Raw genomic sequence first — 22,600 nt, 5'->3', positions numbered from 1 at the left:
CCTGCATACCGTGGCTTGAAGATGCTTTTGGGTAACCAACCCCTGGTTCTGAGTCCTCTCTACAGCTCACAGGGCCGCACCAGAACTGGGTCCAAATTATAAGTATACTGTTTCCAGACCTCTGAATCGCTGCATACACCCCTGATTTGATCAGCTGTTTAATTAGAATCGCATGAAACAAAATGACATTTTTTGAATATTTTCAGGCATATAGCAAAAATAAATAAATAAATAAATTTGATGCCAATGTTACGTCATTTTTCTTTCTAAGCTACCTGTTTCCAAACAATAAGTTATGATCAATAAGACCCAGGTCTGTCTCTCTCCCCTCCTGGCTGTGCAGTGATAGGGGAACAGGTGAGAGAGAGAGAGAGGGGGGTGAGGAAAGGGAGTGAGGGAAGGAAGGGAGAGAAAGGGTTTGAGCTGCAGAGGGTTCAGAGGCATTCATCAACATCCCTTCATCAAGCACAAAACATTTAACCAACACTACATATTATGACTATAATATGATTTGAGAAAAACAATTTCTTAAACCATGAAAAATATAAATAAAAAAAAATATAAAAACTGATGCACAGTACTTGAATAGAACCGTGCTTAAATTAATCAAGTTTAATTAAAACAAATGATGGATTTACTGTTAAAAACAAAACTGTATGTCAGAAATCTCAAGTCATCAGGTCTCAACTTGTCTTTCCTTGTTAGTCTGCTTGTTTTCACAGCGGTAGATTTTAGACACAGAAGCAGTCAGGTTCGAAATTCAGACACAAACAAAACTACATCATCTAATTCTAATTTATTAAGACAAGATGAAACAGACTACGTGTTGTATGCTTGTAAAGCTGCTGGCAGGTTGTCATGGAGCATTAGCTTTAGCGTTAAGATGTAAATGTAAAACAAAATGAAGCTACTGACAAAATCCATGTGCATTTTAGCTGCTGTTATGAAGTGTCTTTTTTTATCACCTTAATTTGTATTCATGCAGTCATTTCAGGTCATACTACACTAATGGCTAAGAAGTTAAAGTTGTAATCCCATTTTTGACACTATTTACAGTGAGCATTTTTAGCAATAGTTCATCTACCTTCTGTAATTTTCTTTTTTAGTGGCAAAGTCTGTCATCCAGATCTGTCTGTCACTTTTGGACATTGTAGAGAGTAATGGAACAAGGAGGAGCAGCCACAGTGAGCTGTGACAGGTGTGGAAAACTACTGGAAAAACACTTACTACTGACTGACTCCATTAATGAAACACAGTTTGTTTGGCTGCACTGTTAACCTATACATCAGTTCTTCTGTTATAATTCTGGCAAAGCAGCTGTCCCCAGGATTTTGAGACCTATGGTGTTCGGCCATGAGTCCATATAGTCCATTTTTTCCAGCGTGCTCCGACAGTTTTGTGCAGCAGCTCCAAGCGCTTCTAGGTGAAAATCTTTTTGCAATGGTGCTGTGTTGTCTCTCTCGCTCCATTTTAAGCAACCAATCAAATATTATGTATGCATCGTAAGCTGTGTAGTCAACCCTCTCTTAATGGAGCTTCAAGTTCACTTTGTAGCTAATGTCAATCATAACACCAAACCCACATACAATGTTTTTTTCTCTCATCACATAAGAACTTCATCCCAGCATTCCCCAGTGCCTGGCCAGTGATTTTCTGTCAGAGCAAAACCCTATATGGACACAGGGACCTTAAACTGCCCTTGTTGTTACCATCAGTAGCCCCGAGTGTCGCCAAATCAATCAGGCCAAAAATTTTAAGAATTAGAACTTTAAACAGACTGGTGAAACTGAATGTTGCTTGTTGATATAAAAAAGTTTTATGTCATGGAATCACAGTTGCTGATTTGTGATTGGACTGGTAGCAATACTCAACTGTGTCTTCGCTATCAATTGTGATGCTATTGTTTTATTTTTGACATGGCAGTTACTCTCAGCAGTCAAAAGTGCACAAGGTTGGCATTCAGTGTGAAGTTAAGAGATGACTTGTTCCTTAAGGAAGACTGTCAAAGGCAAGAAAGAAAGAATATAGAAAGAAAGAGAGAGTGTGAAGAAGAAGATCAAAAAGTAATTTAATATGATGATGGGAAGCTCATGGATCTAAGGACTATATTTATCATTATGCTAACTTTGTGTCCTGCAGTTAGCTCTTATCTTTGATTCTCCTTTTTTCTTTTGCACCTAAAAACCATTTTCTTCTCTTCTTCATCCTCAATAGGAATGTTTGTATGGTAGTTAAGTAATAAATGTTAAACAGTGACAACCAGCTAACTGCTTTTTTTATCTGCAGAAGGCAGCAAATCTAGTTAACATAACCTAAGTTAAGCTAGCAATGTAGTTTGAGCAAAGTACTTAAACACACATACTGCAGAGTAAAAGTGTCTAAGTATGAGCCTGCATGCTCAGCAGATTTTGCCAGAGAGAACAAATGTATTTTTTGTCTTCTAATGCCTGACTTAGAAGACTGACTTTTTTTGGAGACACCAGTTTTCTGCAGGACACTGGTGGAAATCCAAAACGGAGGGTTTTCATCCTTGGAGGAAGGAAACCCATGGGAAGACAGGACGACCGTGACTTGTCAGATATAGGAGTTTAAAAAAAAAAAAAGACCAAAAGTAAGTAAGGACGACGGGTAAAAAGAGAAGAGCAAAGAAATAAAGCGTTACACACAAAGAGCCAAGCAGGGCGTACTCAGAAAGCGCGTCCTCCTGCCGCCAGGCTTGAAGGCCAAACGCTCCGAACCCCAGCTGAACTTTACACAGCCTGAAGAGAGGGAGGAGGGAAGGAGATAAGGAAGGAGAAAAGAGATGAGGGAAGAGACAAGGAGAGTGCAGAGAAGGTAGAGAAAATGAGAAGAGTGGAGAGCAACAAAGAGACAGAAGACAGAGAAAAGCAGCAGAGACAGACAAGACAAGAGGAAGACAGAAAAGGCGTAGATGAGAGGGAAGGAAGGAGACACAGGTGAAGGAATACACAGGTAACAGTTAGCCATCAGACTGTTTCCACAGAGAGAGATACACAGATACAGAAAGACAGAGACGTGAGAGGTGTCTCATTGTGAGGACGTGAAGACAAACCAACTGCATGCATGTGTGTTTGTCTGTGTGCAAAGTATTTCTCGTGTTGGTGGGAAGCTCGTGAGGTCTGCTGCAGACTGGGAGTCACAGCCGCATGCCTACCTGGGGTGGGAGCACACAGGCTGGGCACAGAGAGCGCCCCCTCGCTGGTGTAGGCCGAACACAGGTTGTTGCTGGAGGGAGAGGGTTTGAGAGGCTGGAGCAGAGTACTGCTGCCCGAATCGGCTAATCCTCCTGGGGCTAACAGAGCCAGCTGGCCGGGGTACATGGTGGGGACGCTCTGGGCGGATAAAGTGCTGCCTGGAGATAGCACAAGGCATAGGCAGGAGAGGACAGGGCAGGAACAACACACCGCAGAGACCAGACACACGCAAACACACACACGGAGATAATGGACAGATGAGACACCCGTCACCCCGCACACATTTACATAGACACCCCCCACACACACACAAAGACACACAAAAAGAGAGGCAGACAGGGAAAGCAGTCAGAAATGTTCAAGCTCAGAGCCTGCTCCAGCATACACCCACATGCACGTGTAACCAAGCGGATAAACACACATACATATATGTGCACACGGATGCATAAACACAGAGACGGTGTAACGTTAGGGTAAAAGTTTTTGACCATCATGTAGTGTAGTGGACTTCAAGATGAATATTTAGATTCTTGCTGTTCAGATGTGCAGGCTTAAATGGTCAGTTCAACCCAAACCGAAAAGTACATATTTTCTCACCTTCCTCTGGCGGTATGTTAAGTTTAATTTGTCCAGGAGATAATTTGTCCAAATGTTCTTTTATTTTTTTTAAATTAGTTATTTGAAGCCATAGAAAAGGGGTTTCACATCATGACTGACAGCTGAGCTGGCTGGGCGGGAACTTGATACAGTGCCTCCAATCTTGATCAATGCTGCACAGACACTGGCGTCATTACATGAAGCTAGAACTCGTATCTGTGATATTTTTACTTTATTTTTGTGTGGTAGGAGAAAGTGGAAACACAGCATCCATCTTAATTTACAGTCACTGCTTAAAACCATGAACGTCCGTACCAATTTTGATGGAAAGCCATGCAATAGTTACTGACATAATGACTCAACTGTTTTCATGGGGAAGATTTATTTTGTAATTAAATATTTACAATGAATACAATGACATATTGTTTCTGATATGTTTCAGTTCGTTTATGTGGATGTCATATTTTTGTTCTCTGTGAACATAAACCAAATTTTATTTTTCACCAGTGTGTTGGGAAGAAGGCAGAATTCTTAGAGATGGATATCTCAAATCCTGGACCAAACCAAACACTTCATGATTAGTTACCACTGGAAAGTAAGAAATTATGTTTCTTTGAACTTTGGGTGAACCAACTCTTCAGTATAACTGTTGAAACAAGAGCCTACCTGGCTGTAACGGACTCTTGCTGCCATGCGTGGAGCTCGTTCTGGACGATTTGGAGGATTTGCTTTTGGTAGGTCGTCTCCTCCTGCCAGTCAAGGCTATAACTGGAGGGAGAACTGCGGCTGGAGGAACCTTCATTGATAGCAAGGGGAATAATGGTTGTTCGTTATGTAGCGGATGTGCCGTGATGTTTATAGTGTCTGCACTGAAAGGTGAGTTACCTTTCCCAGCTTGGTAAAGAGACTGTCTATCTCCTCCTTCTGGCGAGTGTGGAGGGCCTGAATCTCACGCATGTGCCTGATGGTAGAAAGAGGGAATAAAAAAATATGAGGAACAGACCAAAGAAAGAAAGTGATAATGAGGGTGAGGAAGCAAGGAGCGAGGGGGAGGGAAGTGCTGAACATCCCTTTTCAACAAAAAGAAGAAGCGAAAGAAGTAATGAAGGAAAGTGAGTTCTTGACCTCATTTTTGAGGGTGAGGAAAGAGGAAAATGAAGAGGAGAAAAGAGAAGCAGAGCACAGCTGACTATTTTTGGGGGCACAGAGGGAGAAGAGAAAAATCTAGTTTTCTTCAAAGCAGTTAACCTCAATAAAAAGTGTTTATAGAGCAACAGAACTGTGTTTTCTGTTGCTGAAGTGAAGAAGGGATAACTTGCTTTTCTCTGAGGCGGCTGACTTCCCGTTTGAAGTCCTCATCCTCAAATTCAGAGTCGTTGTCACTGCTGATGTAGGAATTATTGAAGGAGTTGTTGTTCAGACTGGGCAGCGAGGTTTTATGAGCGGAGTCTGGACTTAAGAGCTGCCCGGGATCACTGGGTCCGTTAGCGGCCTGGGCAGCAGGTGGTGGAGGGGTCTGCCTGGCCTCGAGGCTCTGCTCTTGGGCACGACTGACAGAGAATCTACCAACACGGGCCTCGGGGTTGGTGGTAACCTGAAATAAAAGAGCAAAATATTTTTGAAAAAAAAATCATAAGAAACCCGTCGTTCATTTCATTATAAGATCAAAAACAGGAAATACCTGGAAGCGTCCGATGGTGGTGGTGGGCTTAGGGGAGGGGCAGGGTGAGGTGAAGGGGGAAGGGGGGTGAGATACTCCCAGAGTCCTTTGGGGGAGTCCGTCCACAACATCTCCCCCTTTTGGTCCCGCTCCAGCCGCTCTCAGGGGAGACCCGGTGTCCTTGTGCAGTGTGTTCTCTGGACTGGAGAGACTGGAGGAGGATGAGGAGGAAGAAGACGAGGAGGAGGAGGTGGTGGAGGAAGATTCAGTGCAGGCTGGAGGTTTGACAGGAGGCTCCTCAGCAGCCAATGAGACCTAATGAGGGAGAGGAGGTAGGGAAAGGGGACAGACATTTTCTTTATTTAAGGACAACAGTTCATATTACAAGGCACAACAGCAAACAGTAACAAAGTCCGGGAAATAAACTATAATGAAGTTAACAAGTTCAGGCAAAGTATTGTTTAGAACCTAAAATTTAAATATTACGATAGGCTTTTTTATCTGTCGTCCATTTACTATGTCTCCCTTAGACCAATGGCAAAAGAAATGAGGAGATATTCATCGTGTGAAGGAAATCTACCTGAAATCTTCCCACTTTAATTTCTGGACGAGGAGGGGGCACAGTTTCTTCCTCCAGAGAGCAGGGAACTGAAAGACAGATGTAACAAATATTAGATAGATAAAACACAAATATAGCATAGATATTTAGATTAATAGATTTATTAATACACATACTTTGTCCTACTGAAGGTATGCCACCGTGAGAGACCTGGGGGTTGCATGGAGAGAGGAGAAAGTGGGTTAGTATTGATCAGTGTCATTGAATTAAAACAGCGTCAGTTCATGACGTGTTTACCTGTGTGTGTGTGCTGACGGGAACAGTCTCTGGGCTCAGTGCTCTCCTCAACTGAGCATCCAAGTCCTCCAGAGGCTGCTGGGACTGGAAAAAGACAAGATACACACACAAAAATAAGCAAACACACACACTCACACACACACACACACACGGACTGAAGCTGATTAGCAACACAAGCAGAGCTCAGCCAAAAGCACACATGTACTGACATTCAGCAGTTATACATTTATCATTATACAAATTGCTGTTGTTTAAATTAATGATTCCAAGCAAGCTGCAATTAAAAGACTCATTTTTAATATAATGATATAATGATTTCAACCATACTGCCAATCCCTTGTAGCTACAAACAGCCAGTAAACATATAAGATGCATTTCAAGATATATAATTTTTTATTTAATCAAATCTGGACAAAAATAAAGAAATGGGGATGTTTCAGTTTCAAAGTCAGTCTAAATCAGAGCTCTCTCCTGTGCCATCATAAAAACAAACAGCTGAGGTGATGTACTATAGAGGGCATACAAGGTAGTCTACTCTCCTGAGAAATGTAACTGTAATTAAAAAAGAAATCATTAAAATCAAATCCCATGTGTGAGCTGTGACTGCGGCAGGATTATCTTAATCAAACAGGACATGTCTCGCCTGTGAGAGTTACATAAAGGACGAGAAGTGAGTGTTGGAAACTTGGCAGGTCAGACTTTTCATAAAGGAGCTACAAGTCATATCTCTCTCTATTCAGCGGTTAAATGGGAGCTCTATTTTTGGACGGCGGCATTCACAGCCACAACAAAACAGTCTGGAAATTTAAGTCAGTTCAGTGTCTTCTCTGCCCTGAATTACCCGCCGGTCCTCAGCCTGTCTGTCTGCCCCCTGTGTCTGTCCAACTGTGTTTCCATATCTATTAAGCAGCCTCTTTCTCTTCTTTCTTTCATTTTCTATCATTATTCTTAATTTAAAGTAAAAGTACAGGAACCTCTTTGTAGTTCAATGCATCTATTTTATGTTACATTCTTCTTCTTTAATGAGTTCTACTGTCATTTACTCTGTTTCAACATCAAATATGTACTATGAATGAAATGTTTTGCACAGCAGCAGCACAATTTATACAGAAAATATACAACATGGAACTGTAATCATAAGTGTCACAGGCTCACAGTATTGAACTGCATTAGAAAGTCTCAAAATGAGCATAAAAAAACACCTGTATTAGACAAGGTCCAGGAAAAGATGGCAGGAGTTCTGAAGGAGGAGAACTGGCCTAATCCCAGAGAGACAGAAAAGGTGATGAGACAGGGTGGGGGAAATGAGAGAAAAAAAGATTTGTAGAGGAGGTTATAAGAACGGTGTTCATGGTGAAGGATGTTAAAAGGAAAATTACATGCCAGATGAGTTCTAAGGAAAGTGAGTAGGAACATCTTGGAACATAAGATTAAATCATCTTTGACTTTTTAAAGGCATAGTTTGAATTATTTGAAGGTGGGTTGTTTGAGGTACTTTAGCAGAGGGTGGTCGACACGCCCCCCATGTAGGGAAGCAGCCCTGATCTCCAGACAACCTTTCCACAGGAGAAACTGCAGCTATATGAGCCACATATCACTCTCTTCAACCCAACCAAAATACATTGGCAAAAACAGTAATTTCACCTCATGGAACATGGGAGTAGTTTATATAACAGTGGTTTGCTGTCAGAAAATGCTGTCTGACAGCAAGGTAAAGTGGTGCAAATATTCAAATACAGCCTACACTTGAACTGATATTGATTTTTTGGGTGGATTGTTTTTTCTTTTAAGTGGAGCAGAACTCTTGCTACTTCTCCAAACTGGGGTGTTCCAACCACTATCTGCTAAAGATAATACACTTATTGATATCTCTCTAATGCAACCCTACTTCAAATAATCCAAACTATCCATTTAAATTATCTGCGACCTCTCAACCTTAAATTACCAGAGACATTTCTCCAAACAAATACTGGTGTGCTAGTTGATCGCAGAATTTAGTAAGTAATACAACAAAAAATGGTTTAATTAGACGTTAAAAAAAACAAAACAGGATTGCAATCTACAGCTAATTAGGTCATCACTCACCGGTACCCTGGATACGGGGGTTTTGGATGGAGTGGTCTGGCCAAAGGATGAAGCAGGGACGACTGTAGAAACTGAAAGTCAGAAGGCAACATTATGCAGGTTTAATTTTGTTTTAATGTAGGCAAAGTGGCCTTGATTAACTTTTGTTTTGGCCTTTGCAGGGACACACATTCATCTACGTACCAATCTGTGCCGGGGTGGAAATAGGTGTTCCAGGGCCCTGGATTGGAGCAGGAGACCCCAGCGCTAGGCTGGAGGGTGGCTGAGGGGGATTGGCGGGCTGGCTGGAGCCAGGCGTGGTGACAGATGTGCTGGAGGTAGAGCAGGGGCCCAGTGGGGACGAGGTACCTGCCGCAGAGGCTCCAGAGGCAGGGTCAGCAGCTAAGATGTCTCCCTGGGTGGGTGGCACCGCTCCACCAAGGTCCATGAAGAGAGACCGCAGCTTCTTCTCCAGGGCCTGGATGTCGTCTGGTTTGCCCTGGGACTCAGCGGACACCTCACACCTGAGAAAGATATCAGTGAATCTACTACACCTGGTGCCTCGCCCTAATAAGTAGGGATGAAACAATATATTGAATATCAGAATAAAAAAATCTGCTATTACTGTATCAGACTATAACATATATATATAGACAAATCAAAGTTTAAAATTAAGATTATTGGATTTTAGACTTGCAGAAACCCTGTATGCCTGCTGAATGCTTTATTGTATTTGTTTTGCAACTGTACATATATAAATCAAGCATTCACTTCCAAAGACAATTAATTTAATTAAGTTCTTTGCAGATGCTTAGGTCATGGCTACTTGTATTTTATTTATTAAAGAAGGAAAGCAGAAGCACTTTATATAAGCACATGCTGTACAAATCAGATTTATTATTTAACAGAAGACATTTTTTCAACTTGTTATTTTCCTTTGTTTTTTATTATTCCAATAAATATTGTAACAGACTTTTTTCATCATGGTATTATCGTACCTTGAGTTTTTGGTAACGTTACATCGCTTACATTTATTTTTTTTTTAAATAAATGACATACTGTATGCTATTTTTAGGAGTGTCACAATTTCAATGCCTAATTGAAAATCTTTTGAAATTCAGTTTCAATAATTCAAATCAAAAGGAGAATCTGCAAACATCCCAGTATTTTTGTTTCTCCCCATTGCCACCTACTTGCAGCACCCACTGCACGTCTGAAACTTCAAAGACAGCACAGCGCAGCTTACTGGCCACTATATCACACTCGATACCATACAGACTTTCTTTTTAAATAATCTGACTGTTGTCAGGGCATAAAACTAATCCTGTGTTGATCTTTACAAATCAGGATAGATTAACAATGGTACAGCTGTTGTGAGTCATATTAGGTCATTTGAAGGATTATGACCGCTAAAGTTATTTTTTGTTTTGGTTTTCTTTGTTGCACTGAAAACATACTGTACCATAACCCTGAAAACCAAGATAAATATTGAACCGAGAATCTTACCGTTCCCCCCGACCTAATAAGCAAAGCAAGCAAAGAGAATAAACAACGTATCTGCCAACTCTCACCTTGCATCACACTCCCCACAGTGTGTGTGCGTCTGTCCAGGCAGGGCTGCTGTCTGCGGCTGGGAGTGCACCAAAGTTGGCTGGACTGAAGGAACATTGGTGGTGACTGGCTGGAGCCCCACAGCGGAGGAGGAGGAGATGGGAGGAAGGGGAGTGGGAAGGGAGGCAGCAGAGGGAGCGAGCTGGGGGCCGGGGATCGCAGTAGTGGGGATGACAGTGGAAGAGAGGGAAGGAGTGGAGGAGGAGGTAGGAGAGACTGATGGACGATCAGAGGAGACTTCACTAGCTGTTGGAGCGGAGGAGGGAGGGGAGGATATGAGTGAAGCAGCTTGGACAGGAGGAGGGGAAGCTAGCATTGTTGGGGGGATGCTCGAAGGTAAAGTGGAGGGTACTGAAGTAGCAATGACAGCAGGAACAGTTTGAGACGGAGGCTGGGTGAAAGCCTGGGGCTGAATTTGTGCTTGCCCCTGGACCGGCACCTGTCCCTGAGGTTGGGACACCGCCTGCATCCCCGGCTGTGACTGAAGGATGGACTGATTCACCACAGTGGGAGGAGGCGAGGAGGAGCAAGGAGGACTGAGACAGACAGCAGGCACAGACGAAGAGGTGGAGGAGGAGGAGGAAGGGGGAGGAAGAGACTGCTCCAAGACCTGCTCCTGTGGCTGGTTTAAATTAGAAGGGACAAGTCCAGCAGCAGCATCCACAGGAGGACTGACTGTGCTCGGCTGGGAGGGGACAGACGCTGCTGCAGGCTGCAGAGGAGGATGGGTGGAGTGGATGGAAGCTGGGGCAGTGCTGGGACCAGCGTCAAACTGGTTCTGGTTCTGTCTGAGCTCAGAGAAGGCCTGCTGTAAGCTGATGGCTCCGGCAGACTGGGACAAGGGCAAACCCTGGCCTGGAGTCTGAGAGGGAGCTGGAGCTGAAGCTTGAGGAACTGAAAAATAAGAAACAGTCTGTGACCTAACAGTACCTGTCAATACTTTTCATTGTTTGTTTTCACTGAAAGCAACCAATATATATATATTGAACCATATTTGGTGACCTGTCCCATTAAGACAGGAACGGATCTTATATCTCGATTAGTCTCTTGTGATGACGTTAGTCTACATAGCAGCAATTTTATTGTAGTGAGACTATTTTTTCAACTTTGAACATGAAACTGGTTACTTGTTGGAATTAAATTCAGTTACTGGGAGCCTCTAAAAATGTCAGTTTCTATAGCTAATACATTGTTGAAAAGCCGCTTGGTTGGTTGTAATATTCAAAATAAATTATGTTTAAATTAAGAAGTTTGGACTTATAGTCCCATTTACTGTTTCCTTATTAAGACTATGCAGTTAAGTGAATCCAGGAAACAAGTACAGTTACAATACCCTCACACTTTCTTGAAAACTTTGCAAGTCTCCACTGGTTGCATCTGGCAGTTGTGGTGGCATTGCAGTAGGTGCTTCCCTACTGAGTGGACTCTCCTAGTTTTCTATATAGGACAGGTCATACTTGCAAGAAATTGTCGGCTCCAGAGGGAGCTGCACAAAATCTGATAAATTGAGATGTCACTGGATGCAGCACTATTGTTGGTTTGGAAATGAAAAAAAGCTAGCGGTGTGGCAGGAAGAAAAATGTGTGGAATGAAAAAAAGACAGTGTCTCTGGTTTTGTTCCACCAATCATGATTCATATTTGTGCAACAGTGACTTGCTAAATTACTGCAATACTCTCTTGGACTTACAGAGGAAGCGGTCTTGTGACACTACGTCAGTGACTCACTAGTAATTCTGGGTTTGAATCCCACTCAGGAAATTTAGGTCTCAGCCTGTGTCAAGGTCAGGGTGCAGAGAGAGGAGGATGGTTAACCACTTACGAGTTTGGCTGCCTATGGTCTAGTGATCCTGATTGGATTTGTCCCTGTAGTCTCCCTCTCCCTGTCTGGTATGTGAATTCACTAACAAAACATGCCACCAGGCGCCCTCGGCATTATTCAGAAAATAAGGATGCACTAAGAGGAACTAAACATTTTTGAGCCACTGATTTAGTTCTTTTTATAATGTTTGAGCTGCAATATTTGAACACTGTATAATGCAAAATGTATTTTTGATATATTCTGATAAAATAATCTTTAAAAATTCCCAATTATCTAAATTAAGATTGGTTACAGCTATTTCTATTCCAGTGTTCCACCAGAGGATCCTGTGGTATCAGTTTAATAAATGTCAGTGTGTTATTGCATTTGGACAGAACATTTGTGCAATTTCCTCTAAAAGCATTACGGCTTAATCTGATGAGTGTGTGTGTGTGTGTGTGTGTGTGAGAGAGAGAGACAAAGTACACTGTCACTTAGTGTGGATTTGTGTGTTTGCATTTAAAGGGAAAGTCTCTTTTTTAACAGTACAACAGTACAAGAAATATTAGTGGTTGTAAACAAATCCCAGATGTACTTTTTGGAAAAGAAAATACTGACCTTTTTCAACAGGAGGAGCAGGTGCAGGAGAAGGTGAGGAGGGAAACATTTGTTCCTTCAGCCTGGCTTCAGGTACGGGGCTGACGATGAACCTGCGCCCTGCTGAATGGACCACTTGTGCTGTAGCACTGGGAGGGATGTCTGGAAAGAGATGAATGTCAATATACAGTATAAAATTGTTATTTTTTGGGAGAATAATGTACACTGCTCTTCTCTATTACATAGAGTTCATCTGACAAATAATTAACAGGAAGCTTTATCAGTGCAAAATATAAGCTTTAAAGAGATACTGGATAATTCACATTACTTATTATAATAAGTATTAAGTTCAATCTTCCAAATTCATTTTCCAACACTCATTCTTTTCATAAAAATGCCTCACTCCCTCCAGATCCCAAGTAGCTAGTACCAAAATGTGTAAATTGCTTCAGTACTTTGGTTTCCTCAGATGTTATTAGGGAAGCCTGGGCCTGTGACTTGAATTTAGAAATATCAACAGACTTCTGGGAAAAGGCGATGTTCCTGGTTCATTGTTCTATTAACTCACGCTACAGTTGAATGAAGAACAAGAAACCAGACAGACTGCATGACTCAACAACAAAAATGAGCCCCATCTTCTTATCAGTGACTCCTGAATGCGACAAATATTGCTCTGCTTAGGGATCACTTGGTTTTTGGATAGCAACTTTTGAATGGATCGATATTTGGATGCTCTGTGGAAACTTAAAATGAATTTGATTAAATTTGGAGACATTTCTTGGCATAGAGTCTTATCACCCCACAGATTGGATTCATTTATTCATGTTACTCTACCTGCTCCCAGGCTGATACTACTGTGACAACATTTTTGACTATTTGTGTAATCTTCTAAACTTGTCTTGCAGCCTTTTTGTTTTGTTCTGTGTATTGTTTTGTATGTCTTTTCAACATATGCTGTCACTGTAAAACTCAAAACTGTGAATAAAGTCATAAAAAAGAGTGGAAGTATGGACAGTCTCTGTGTGGAAATTCTGTCTTCTGAATTCAGTGCTTTACTCAAGGACAGTTAAAGCCAGGTATTACAGTTGCCAGTGGCACCTTGTTGTTATTCTAAGGATTTTAATTTCATTGTTTTACCTGGCATGGGGACTGATATAGCAGGAATCTGCTGCTCTTTATCACCAGCCATCTGTAGAACAACAAGACAACAATACACACACACACACATACACACACACACGATGTAAAAGCAATAAAAACAGCAGGTTCTCATAGCAATTTTTAGCAAAGAAAAAAACAGAAAAATAGACTCAGTGTTGAATTTACCTGGTTGCTTGTGTCTCTCTCCAGACCCTTCTCATCAGCGTTTTCTATCACCTCCCTGACCTGCTCAATGAACGACTCCCTCTCACTCTCCAGGATAAACTCACTCTGGACCTGGACACACACACACACACACACACACACACACACACACACACACACACACACACACACACAGAGAAACAAGTCAGATTAAGATGTGTACGTTTGCATAGTATGCAACAGTAACAAACCTAATGCCTGGTTTACACTTCCTATGCCAGTGTGTTGGCCACAGAGGAGTAATTTTGCCACGTGTGGGAACCTGGTGATGAATCTCTCAATGAAAGTCCAAGGACAAGAGCGCAACGATTATGTGTACTTCAGTGGTTTTGGATGATAAAGAGTAGATGGCAAGCACACTGGCATATGAAGCATATTCCAGCCTTCATACAGAGGTGCTAATATGGTTAGAGAGAAAGAGTATATGAATCAATAGAAGGGATGTCACAAGAACCGATGCTTCAGTAGCAAGCTGATGGCAAATTCTGAAACAGTGACGGTACTCAATTTCTACAGTAGCATAAGTACCAGAGATGCAGTTCTTCCGGACATGATGGAGGGCAACATATACTCCTACGAGTGTTCTAGTTCGCTGTTATGCTGTAAGCCATTGTACTCAGGACGGAAAAGTGACACAATATATGAATATTTGTAGTAATTTGAGTTTGATAGAAGTCTCTGCAAGACTTCTCCTCCTGTCTCTTTTTAAGTTTGATAATCAGCTGCTGTAGATGCTTGTGAAGTTCATAGACTTGCCATACAAACATCAGTTTGCTGCGTCCAGGTTTTCCTGAGCAGAAACACTGGGACGCATTTAGATTGTAAGTTGAGAATACCGCAATGGATTGCAGCGTTAAATGCCAAAGGAGGAGGAAGAATGTCTACCAGCACGGAAGAACAACAACAGATCGAAGATGGCGACAAGTGCAGCTGCAACGACAGCTCCGCCTCACCTCATTGAAAAGAAAAACAATACTAAAATCCTTATCTTGCGATAGAGTGGTGTAGAAAATGAACACGTGATTGTGTGTATACCATGATCTGGGCAATCTCCTCCGGATTGTCTCCATCCAGGTCAAACCTGAAAGTCACCATCTTCCTGTTGTGGGTCTCCAGCTGACACTCTGCTACCCTGTCTCCTCGGTTGGAGATCTACACACACACAGACACAAAGAAATACACAGAGAATGAAAAATACAATTAGAAAGAAGGAGACAGAATGTAAACAGCTGATTATCTTGATTAGATGTTTCTTACTTTTACTGCAACTCATAACTCTGTAACAACCAATAAATACCCACAGAGCTACAGTGTAAAAGAGGATTTATTGTTTAATTATGACTTAATAAGATTTGCAGGATGTGTTATTACATTGAGAACATTGAGTTTCGCCTTGGAGAGCTTCTCATGGCGTGATCGACTTCGTACAGAACGTCTCTGATGTCGCTTGGTGGAGCGACCTTCATGGCGACCGCCGCCTCCCTCGTTGCCATCACTCAGACCTGAAGTCTCAGAATGGCCACTGAGATGTAGAGGAGACACAGAGGACACATTAAATAACAGAAAAAGAGGTGACAAGACACACTCACAAAGACTAATCTGTCTCAGGAATGTGGCTTCACTTCAGTAACTGTGCGAGAGTTTGCTCATTTATTAATTTATTACCTCTCTATAGATGAGAGAACTTGAGGTGGCTGCAGTTGGGACTGGGACAAATCTGAAGACTGAGAGGCAGACTGAAACACACACACACACACACAGGCACATGAAAATACACATACACACACAATCAGTACAATCATTATCACCACCAAACATTAGGGAAATCTGAGGTCAAGAAAACAAAGTGGGAAAGCAGGAAATATAAGCAAAGTGTGATAAAAGTTAAGACAACTAACTAGATTACAAACTCATGACTTTAGAGTAACAAGGGCTCATTAGAATTAAATTATCACACATCAGAATTTGGGCCAAAAACAACCAAAAGTAGAGCATGATGGAACAAAAGACGCAAAGCAAGAGCTGCCACAAAACTGAAAATACATTGAATTGCAACCCTGTCGCATAATTAAATTCTACAAATGATTACTTGAAAATAAAAATATTCTGAGTTAGACCAGATTCATCTATGGACAACATTTGCACTCAGACAAAAAAGAACCCTGCAGACAGCAACTGATTGATTCTATTAGGCATACTTTAGAGATTTGTAGACGTCTTGCAGTTTTTACAGATGTTTTAAATCTTTCACTGCTTCAGCAACATCACACAAACAACCTGGGAAAACCTTTCCAACAAAGCCAAACCAGGCCACAGAAACTATTCAACACGCCAACACCAAACTGGTTATTCTATATAAATAAAGCGTAAACCAATATATCATCAGATTAATAATAATATCATCCTGGATCTCATAAAAAGCGACTACAATCTTTATTTGTAGAGCCACTTTACACAGGACGGCGAATATGGATCAAAACTATAATACCAAATATCTGAGACAACACTGGATAACAATATTTGTTCAGAATACAGCTCTAATATGGCTGCCATTCAAAACTAACATCCAGAATCTTACTGCAGGGTGTGCAGGATATTGAGCCTCATGCAAAAACCACTTGTACGAACAGAGTTATTCTGAAGTAGCACGCACAAGTGATTTGAGACTTGGTTTGCTTGTGGCAGGCATGAATGAAACAAACAGGTTACTTCTTCTCAACTGCCCACCCCTGTTCTCTTCCTGTTTTGTCTGCCTGTTCTTCTATTGCCTGTTGTCGCAAAATTTCAGAGCAACAGACACAATATTTTGGCAGCAAAAAGACCCATGGCTTGAGATTGGTAGTGGATCAAATCACTGTAATGGTTTTGAGGAGGTGAGTCTAAACCATTCCAAACTTAAAAATGCATTGACTTGCGTCTATTACGCAATTGCTTTGTAACCATGCTGAAGCTAACTAACTAACATTTCTAAGATGGTGACAGACAACAGTGGTTATATTATCGGATCATCCTCCAACAACATGAGCAACAACAGCAACATGACCTGCTGTAGGTTATGATGTTTTTTCGTCTCATTCCTCTGTGAAATAACAATCTAATAGGCCTCTCATAGTAGTCATGAACTGCTTTGCGTCAGGAAGACTTTTTACAATAACACTTCATGTTACAGTACATCATTCCATCTTTATTACTGTCACAGAATGGGCCTTCGATTCCTCTAATACCTCTATGGAAACTGCTGAATTTTATTTCTGACAGCAGGACTTGAAGCTCTGTAGCGCCAAATTCTTCTTTTTACTATTTGGGGGACATTTTTGTGAATTAAACTTTCCCACACGTGGAGCTGAGCATGTGATGATGAAACCACATAAGGTTGAAACGAGTGATTTATGACAAGAGTTGATTGAATCCTACTCAGATCACTCTTTTAAGCTAACATCACAGAAAAAAGTCGGTGGGTTTTATGATAAGAATACAACAACGTTCTTACACAAGGCCCGTTATATAACATGCAGTCTGAAAACCTTCTTTCCATAAAAACAATGTTTAAAATCTTCAAACTAAAGCGTACAGCATTCGACTTGAGCAGTGAACAGGGACGAGACATCCACTTGGTGGGTTTGACTGTCCAGTACCTGAGTAGGGGCTTCCATAGGAGTATCAGGCGGGGCGGTGACTACACTGATGATTGGCACCACGGTGGCCAATGGCTGAGGCACGGGTGTGGGCACAGGAGAAGGAGGAGGAGGAGGAGGAGGAGGAGGGGAAACAATAGAAGGCACCCCCCCAACAGGGAGTGGCAGAGGAGAGGGAGGGGATGCCATGACCGCTGTCGGCACGGTAACAGGGAGGGACGGTGACGGTGAGGGCAGGGTCACCAAGGAAACGGTAGACGGAGTTACACTGGGCTGAGAAGAAGAGGAGGGGCCAGAGAGAGGAAGAGGAGGAAGCAGAAAGGAAAAAGAAGGGAGGAAGAAGAAGGTAGATAAGGCAGAGGACGGGCAGGAGGAAAAGGTGAGAAAAGGGAGGCAGCATCGTCACAGGGAGGAGGGGGAAGTAAATAAACCCGGCAAGTGATCAGACGTGATGATGGACATATTTACAGTCAATCACCATGGTAACAGAGATAACAGTGAGCTAAAGCTTCAGCCTTCGGTCTTTAGTTTGATTGTTAACGTGTCCTTGACAAAAAAATCTCAGACAACTGAAACACTGATCATGCCTATTAGTGATACATTCCGACATGAAACCACAAACGATGGGACGATTGTGTAAAACACACAAACAACTCTTAAGATCATGCAACCGCAGGCAACTTTGATCTCTGCACACGACGGGCAGTGTGGCGCGACAGGTAGTGGAGGAGCAAGCAAGTTCTTCGTGCCATGTAGATGAGCGACACTATTAACACCACATTAAAAATAGAGACACAGAGCTGAAAAAAGTACCTACAGATGTTTCCTCACACTTAGATTTAAGGACAATTCTGAGGCAAGTCTTTTTAACTGTACTGCTTTCTTATTGAAAAACTGTCCAAACAATTAAGGCCTTATGAGTGATGAATTGGAGACGATGCAGACAAAAATAGTGGCGAGCAATCACAAGATGTTATGAGGCCCTGGTTCCAAAATAGTTAAATAAAACAGGGAGTGATGCGGAGTTAAAAAACTAATGTCGATAATAGAGATGAAAAATCTTCTTCAAGGACAGGGCTAGTCATTGAACAAAAATAAAACAATGACTGCCCATCTTACTAGTCATCAAATCCAGGTGATTAGAGGAGATTGGAAAAGTCTGAGACACTCTGATTGCAAATATAAATGTATATATAATAATATATATCTTCTATTAACTTTTTATCCATTAGAGTGCGTCAGATTTTCCATTCCGTCACTGATAAAATAACAGTCATTGTTTTATACTTTAAAATTGACTCTAAAGAAGGAAATATTGTAGCTCATACTTGGAAAAATGGTCAAATTAAACTTTTCAGATTCATGTTCACTAGCTAGCAGTCTTCTTTATTCCTGCCTTTGTTGGCACATTGATAGTCACAGCCTTATATCCCAATAGCTCCGAAATAGTGTGAACCCAGGTCTGTGTGTTGTGTCACCTGCATTACATCACGCTTGACACAAACTGCACACAAACTCTAACTTAAAACACTGCAAAACAATACAAAGACCTAAAGATAAAAAATGAAAATTGCATCACCAACAAGCCAGTCAAGCTGATTAAGGTGATACCTGAAGTGGTCGATTTCTAAATGCTTTGTAAATCTGTTGCTGTGAATAAATGTTAGTATAAATGTTAAATGAAATGTTCAGGTACAATTGTGCACTTGGAGAATCTAAACAATTTGTTTCTTTAACATAATACCATACTGGATACTGGCCTGGACACTGGCACCACACAGCTTTCAAGATTCTTTACTGCCCACTGTTACTCTTATTCAGCTTTTACTGTTTATCATTTCTAATCTGGGAAACTTCACCCATCCCTATTTCCTCAAGTGCTCATGTTTTTGCGTTCCATGCTTTTAATCAGATGGTTAGTGGGAGCGTCTGGGGTGAACAAAGAACTACAGAGCTACAGGGCTATAGGTTTTGACAAAAGACTCTATCCAAAAGGTACAAAAACAAGAGGGATGCCAAACAGATTCACCCACTAAATCACATAGATAAATAATTACTCACTAAGATGCATAAACACACACTTATACATAAGGATAAACACACAAGGGCCACTACGTACAGTGTATCCACATATACTGCTATTTATAATAGTACCTGAACCAGAGCTAGCTGAGCAGCTTGGTACAGATAATAAAGATGTTCTATACTGGGAGACGGACTGAGGTCACAAAACTGAACACACAAGCATAAACCCGTACAGTATTCGGCAAAACCATAATGACCATACATACAAGCACACAGACAAGTAGTCGTGTATAAAACCACATAAAAACAAACCCAGTGATGAACACAGGCAGCATGCCAATGAGTGAGCCAGAAAAATGGAAAGGAAAAAAGGAGAAACAAACTGAGCTGATGAAGAAACTGAGTTTGCAGTGTAAAAGAAGCAATTCAAAATAACATGCAGTAATAACACATAGACCAGGAAGGACACTGAATAAAAAAATGTAAAGACTGGATTGTTTAAAGTCAACATGACATATTTAACACAACATATGAGTGAGTAGCTGATTAAATAGCTGCCTGAAAGTCAGTCGACTGGGTAGATAACTGACCTGAAAAGTCAAACAAGTATCTAATAAAAAATATCTTTTGAGTGGCTCATGATTTGTGAGGAGTGTATATTATTATTATATTGTGTGTCAGCTTTTATTTCCCACACCATATGTGTTTCAGTGTATGAAAACATCTACAGCAGAGAGCATGGGAAGCAATGATAACAGAGAGTTATTTGGAAGTTAATCTAACCCTGAGGTGTCTTCATGAAGACTGTAATGAGTCAGTGTTTGTGTGTTTAAGATTGGCTTCAGCTTAGATTTTAGCATGTGTGTGCAAAATGTTCAAATGTGAATAATTACTATATGTATTAGCAGGTATATGTATGTGTGTGAATGTCGGTAAAGATGAATGCAGACACACGGCCATCTCAAATGAACTCCAACTCCTATCCGCCAGGAACCAGTGTGAGCTTGTGCGCATTAAGAATGTATCAAATCATGTATTAAGTGTTCATTTATATTTAAAACGATGGTGCTAGAGTACTTTACATACCTGTGCAGACGCCTGGGGCAGAGATGTGTGTGTGGGGCTCTGAACTGATGTAATACTTTGATTGGATGAAACAATCTGGACACAGAGAAAGAGAAAACATAGTGTGAGACAGTCAGAAAGTATTGCAATTTTACTAAATTATAAATGTAAGCATTTACATGCACACCAATATCCTTTTTAGGTTTGATACTTTTTTTTGGATCCCCTGTGTATAATAACCTGGATAAACTCAAATCCCAGTTATGAGAAACCAAAATTATAAGGAAAATACCAGCTGGGAATTTACCTTCTTAAGTTCACTTATGTATTATCCACTTTATTATTAATTTCCTGGTTGGTTAGTTGTGAGCTAATATAACAAACTCCAGAAAGTTCCAAAATGAGATCTTAACCATTTTCTAAACCATCTTCTTGTAAAATGTGAATGCAATATGAAGCTTTTGAATAGTGTAATTATGGTGAATGCTGTTTAAAACTTAATACATTCCATCTTTTTCTGACAAGAAACATTTGATCTCTGATTAACACCCAATTTCATGCTCAATCAAATCAGTTTAGGGCTGAAATTAGTTCATAGCAGCCTTTTGTGCTGGGAGCAAACACAGTTCTTCAGAAAGACGGTGGTGTTACTGCAGGCAAAGTGCCAGCTCTGTGGGAGTGGTTACCTTTAGGCAAGGGCAACGACTTCAAAGAGAAAGCCGACTTGTGAGCTATTACCATGTAAGCACAAAAAATAGGGCGGAGTTATTTCTGCATTTTATCTTCATGGGGTTTGGACATCAAGGGGACGCAGAAATTAAAGTGTGAGAAAAGTGATAAAATGAGAGAAAGTCAAACGAAGGCTTTAGTTGTTAGTTGCTGTTCTAGCTGTCGTACCTGTTGGGAGGTCCCTGGAGGAGCTGGCTGGGTGGTAGCGGGAACCAGAGGGGGCCCTTGAGAGGGCTGCGGGGTGGGGGCCGGAACCTGCTGCTGAGAAACAGATTTAGAAAAAGACGGACAGAAAGATGGACAGAGAGGAAGAGATGCGATGTTGTGGGATATAAAAGGATGCAGGATAGAGAGATTGGTAGCAGGGAGAGAGAAAAACATGAAATAATCAGAACATGTTTGTAGTTTGTGGATCAATAAACGTACATGAGTGCAAACACAAGGTATGTCTGCTACTCTTTAGTGATCAGTTCTACATTTTCTTCTTGTGTATGCACACATGCACACAGACGACAGATACATCGGCACATTCATCTATTACAGCAACAGTTATATGCACACCAATACCTACTGTATGCATACACACAATCACAGCTCGTAGTGTAGCAGGTACAACAGTACAGGCACAGTACTGGGGTTAAGCAGGGTGTAAGTACAAGGGTTTACTTCACATGCAGGTGAGACTCTATATTGATTGGTAGTGATAATAAGCCAATGAAGCACAGAGTAGAAGCTGGAACACAAACACCAAACACTAAACTGAACTTAAAGTTGAAGAGTTTAAACAACTCACCACTGTTTTCCCTAAAAAGACTAATACAGTCATCAACCTACTGCATTAGGTACAAAGGTATAATTAGATAGATTGTGGGGGCCTAATCTATCGGTTCGTCATGACAGTATCAAAGAAAAACAAAAGGTCGATACTGCAAATATGCTGGAGTCATTTTTAAGTGCATATGATTGATGGCAGATTGACAAACTTGCCTTACACAATTATGGTTTAAGTCAGATATACTTTAAGTTCAGATTTTTGGAAGATTTTATCCTGACACTGTTTGACCTGTCCTAAACCCAACATTTGTTGGGCTCTAAATCAAGTAATAAATACCTTTTAAGAGTCCTTAAAGGTATAATTTTATTTGAAGTGTGGGGTGTATGAGATACAAAGTCATTGTACTGCCTTTAGTAGATCATGGTTGATGTGTCCCAAGTTTGTAGACGCAGCATGACTACTGGTGTAGGAAGCTAGGCGGTAGACCTGCAACTCCCATGTTACGTGAGGTAAAATGACTGTTTTTGCAAATGGAGTCTGGTTAAGCGAGGAAGAGCAATATTTCACCTAAATAACAACAGTTTCCCATCAGAAAAGGTTGCCTAAC

At 41.2% G+C, this 22,600-nt stretch overlaps 1 protein-coding gene across 1 annotated transcript in view; it reads right to left on the bottom strand.

Annotated features, from left to right (window-relative positions):
* The window catches only part of wnk1b (WNK lysine deficient protein kinase 1b), a 115,045-nt gene that overhangs the window by 6,740 nt on the left and 85,705 nt on the right, over window positions 1-22,600 (bottom strand). The window contains exons 14-35 of the mRNA XM_084711285.1: window positions 21,387-21,479; window positions 20,511-20,585; window positions 17,400-17,672; window positions 15,430-15,500; window positions 15,136-15,286; window positions 14,800-14,916; window positions 13,726-13,836; window positions 13,537-13,588; window positions 12,421-12,561; window positions 9,964-10,897; window positions 8,597-8,916; window positions 8,414-8,484; window positions 7,531-7,587; window positions 6,329-6,412; window positions 6,208-6,241; window positions 6,053-6,120; window positions 5,494-5,787; window positions 5,132-5,406; window positions 4,698-4,773; window positions 4,479-4,608; window positions 3,176-3,373; window positions 2,667-2,759 (exon numbers count right to left, since the gene is read on the bottom strand). Of these exons, the coding sequence (XP_084567411.1) occupies window positions 2,667-2,759; window positions 3,176-3,373; window positions 4,479-4,608; window positions 4,698-4,773; window positions 5,132-5,406; window positions 5,494-5,787; window positions 6,053-6,120; window positions 6,208-6,241; window positions 6,329-6,412; window positions 7,531-7,587; window positions 8,414-8,484; window positions 8,597-8,916; window positions 9,964-10,897; window positions 12,421-12,561; window positions 13,537-13,588; window positions 13,726-13,836; window positions 14,800-14,916; window positions 15,136-15,286; window positions 15,430-15,500; window positions 17,400-17,672; window positions 20,511-20,585; window positions 21,387-21,479 (3,718 nt within the window). The remainder of the gene's footprint in view (window positions 1-2,666; window positions 2,760-3,175; window positions 3,374-4,478; window positions 4,609-4,697; window positions 4,774-5,131; window positions 5,407-5,493; window positions 5,788-6,052; window positions 6,121-6,207; window positions 6,242-6,328; window positions 6,413-7,530; window positions 7,588-8,413; window positions 8,485-8,596; window positions 8,917-9,963; window positions 10,898-12,420; window positions 12,562-13,536; window positions 13,589-13,725; window positions 13,837-14,799; window positions 14,917-15,135; window positions 15,287-15,429; window positions 15,501-17,399; window positions 17,673-20,510; window positions 20,586-21,386; window positions 21,480-22,600) is intronic.

Source organism: Lutjanus erythropterus, chromosome 22 (genome assembly GCF_056507025.1).
Source record: "Lutjanus erythropterus isolate fLutEry1 chromosome 22, fLutEry1.hap2, whole genome shotgun sequence".
NCBI classification, from domain to species: Eukaryota; Metazoa; Chordata; class Actinopteri; order Lutjaniformes; family Lutjanidae; genus Lutjanus; species Lutjanus erythropterus.
The sequence above is the reverse complement of the archived record's forward strand: the minus strand, read 5'-3'. Positions and strand labels throughout refer to the sequence as shown.